Consider the following 3,367-nt stretch of genomic DNA (forward strand, 5'->3'; position numbering starts at 1 on the left):
ACAACTCAGATGGCTTTTCCCTCCCCTGTGCACCATATTGGTGTTTCTCCTATAATCCAACCAGTTTCTCTCTTCCTCTTCCATCCATCCCCAGCCATTGGCATACCCCATGACTCAGAATTCTACCCTTTACTTGGTTTTTAAAATTTATATTTGTATTCTCTCTTCTAGGCAATTACTACTTTGTAGTTACAGTTATGTTTATTCCAATGACTCTCAAATATAAAATGTGTCCTTTCATCTGAACTTTAGTTCCACATTTCTAATAGATCTCTTAAAATCCAAATATATTGACATCTTAGAATAATTGAGACTGCTGAAAATCATGAAGAAAATGTAAATATAGTAAGTTTTAAATGTGTAATTTGATTTTAATATTCTCCACAATACACTGGCAATGTTTTTATTATTTGTAAATGTGGAGTAACCCTTACTGGTGGTTCTTTGGGGAAAAAGAAAATGGGATTCCTTCAAACCGTATTTTGTCACGGCCTAATCTCCAGCCATACCACTCCATAGTCTCTCTGAATGCATACCACTATTAACAAAATCCATTTTTGTTGTTTTTCTATTTGTAGAAAGTAGAGCAGTGGTTTAGACAGATGTTCCTTTGTATAATTTATTTAGCTCTTTTTGTAGGGAAGAAAATAAAAACCAAAACGTTCTACTTACCTTTAATGTAAACCTGCACTAAATAGTTATATGAGCCAATTAACTCAAATCACCTTCCCCATTATGACAATACTAACGGTATTCATTATGCCCATGTATGCTTTACACATAACTCTAGAAGGCAGATATTGAGAAATAGTTATCAAGATCACATAGGTAATAAGTGGTGACACCAAGGCTTTTCTGAAGAGGCAGCCTGGGAACTGAACTTTTTACTACATAGCATGGCCTGTGTGCGCCAGTTGTCACCAATACATCACCTCCAGCGAAATCAGGGATCCACTCTGGTCACTGCTTTAACTCAAGTACCTAACACAGTGTGTGGAACATTGTACATATTCCAAACATATTTGTGGAGTTAATCCATTAGATTAATTTCCATTCTTTATTTCGAAAAGACCAAAGGTGGATGTGCTAGCCACCTATTGCCAAGTAACCAATCACTCCAAAATTTAGTGGCTTAAACCGCAGCTATTATTTGTTTGTGATTCCCCTATTCGGGCAGGGCTGAGCGGGGCTGTTCATCTCTGCTCCACATTGCATCAGATGGGACCTTGGCTGAGGTCAGACCATCTAAGTCACAGCCTCTCGTCCCCCAGGGCTTCTCTGCATGTACTTTCATTTCGTAATCTTACATGGTGTCTGGCTTCCTAAAACCTAGCACGGTGTCACTTCTGCCAAAGTCTATTAGTCAAAGCAAGATGTAAAGCCAGCCTAAGAAGACTCTGCTGATACAATCCTCCTTAAAAAAAGGTTGGAGAGCCCTAACCGGTTTGGCTCAGCGGATAGAGCCTCAGCCTGCGGACTCAAGGGTCCCAGGTTCGATTCCGGTCAAGGGCATGTACCTTGGTTGCGGGCACATCCCCAATGGGGGGTGTGCAGGAGGCAGCTGATCGATGTTTCTAACTCTTTATCCCTCTCCCTTTCTCTTTGTAAAAAAAAAAATCAATAAAATATATTTAAAAAAAAAAAGGTTGGAGAGAGCAGCCCTTATTGGAGAATATCACAGGGCTGCATGCACTACCCAACATTCTAAAAAAAAAAAAAAAAAAAAGCCAGCCTAGGTCCAAGGGGAAGTAATCAAATGGATTCCTTATCTTGATGACATGTGTGCATTGGTGGGTGTGTGGGTAGGGGGGAAGGAGGGTGGGTCAGCATTTATCTTTGGAAGACTATCCACCACAGGAGACAAATAAGAATTACTCAACTTTGAATTTTTGATGAACTCCTCTCATCTGAGATCCTTGATGATGGGAACTTTTAGTTTATATACTAAAAGGATACCCTAGATTAAAATCCTGACATGATGGCTGGCAAAGGCCATACATAATGCCAAGGCTTTCCTGCCAGTTTGACGAAATGCTTACCACGTGCACTATCTGTAGACAATTTCTATTGTGTTTTTCAGTTACTAAAAAACTATTATAAGTGGAGAGCAGAATGTCCTGAAATAAGTGCAGATCTCCATCCCAGAAGTATCCTTGGCCTTCTGAGGGCTGGCTACGTTGGAGTCCTGAGAGACAGAGACCCCACTGGCAGCAAAGTTCTCATTTACAGAATTGGTAAGTGAGACAAAGCACTGCTGTTTGCTTTTTCTTCACTGCCATACAGAAGGCTTCAGTGAGTTCATGTTTAAGCATGTAGGTGTTTAGGTTTTAACTTAGGTATATTTTATGTTTTAACTACAGGCCTGGTGAACAACATTTGTGTACTGGGGTCCCTCAGCACAGCCTGCACCGCCTTGCAGTCCAGGACCCCTCTGGGGATGTCTGCCTGCCTGGCTTCTGGCTGAGCAGTGCTCCCGCTGTGGTAGCGCACAGACCACCACGGGGCAGCTCCTGCATTGAGCATCTGCCCCCTGGTAGTCAGTGCGCATCATAGCAACTGGTCGTTCTGCCATTCGGTCGATTTGTATATTAGGGTTTTATTATATGGGATGTCCCCTGAGTACAAAAAAACTGGCAGTTGTGAGAAAATTAACAAAACCCAGTGAAAGTCCTACTCCCATTTTTCCACAGTCAAATGTATAAAATAAGAGAAAAAGAAAACAGAGCAGAGAAATAGGGGGGAAGATGAAAAAGATCAAGGGAAAGTGTTATAAAAACACTTAGCAGGAAATTCAAATGAGAGCGCTGAACTATGGTAATGTTCTAGTCACTGATTTACACCAAGCACCGAACCAGGTCCCGTGGTAGGTGCTGATTAATATTTTGGAGTGAGTGAATGACTAGTTGGACAGAGCCCAGGCTGCCGAGCAAGGTGCTCATTGCCCTGGATGGAGAAAGGTGCTGGGGAAAGCAGGAATCCGAGAGGTGCTGAAGACACGACTCTACATGTCCCCCCTGCTTTTCACTGCTTCCCCTTTTTGCCATTAGGTCCTCCTAGTATTTCTTGTAGGTTGGTGACCGATAACTTCTGCCCCTTCCTAGACCCGCATGGGATCAAAAATAGCCTTTAAGGGAGAAGGACACATACCACCTGCAGCCTGCTGTCGTGGCCCAACCTTTTATGTGCCTTTGTTTGTTTGTATTGATTTTCTTTTATTTTTTAAAATATATTTTTATTGATTTTTTACAGAGAAGAAGGGAGAGGGATAGAGAGTTGGAAACATCGATGAGAGAGAAACATCGACCAGCTGCCTCCTGCACACCTCCTACTGGGGATGTGCCCGCAACCCAGGTACATGCCCTTGACC

At 42.2% G+C, this 3,367-nt stretch overlaps 1 protein-coding gene across 1 annotated transcript in view; it reads left to right on the plus strand.

Moving 5' to 3' along the window:
- The window catches only part of GGH (gamma-glutamyl hydrolase), a 41,374-nt gene that overhangs the window by 7,683 nt on the left and 30,324 nt on the right, over positions 1-3,367 (plus strand). Inside the window, exon 3 of the mRNA XM_015567405.1 lies at positions 2,133-2,147. Within this exon, the coding sequence (XP_015422891.1) occupies positions 2,133-2,147 (15 nt within the window). The remainder of the gene's footprint in view (positions 1-2,132; positions 2,148-3,367) is intronic.

Source organism: Myotis davidii, unplaced genomic scaffold (assembly GCF_000327345.1).
Source record: "Myotis davidii unplaced genomic scaffold, ASM32734v1 scaffold1, whole genome shotgun sequence".
In the NCBI taxonomy this organism is placed as follows: Eukaryota; Metazoa; Chordata; class Mammalia; order Chiroptera; family Vespertilionidae; genus Myotis; species Myotis davidii.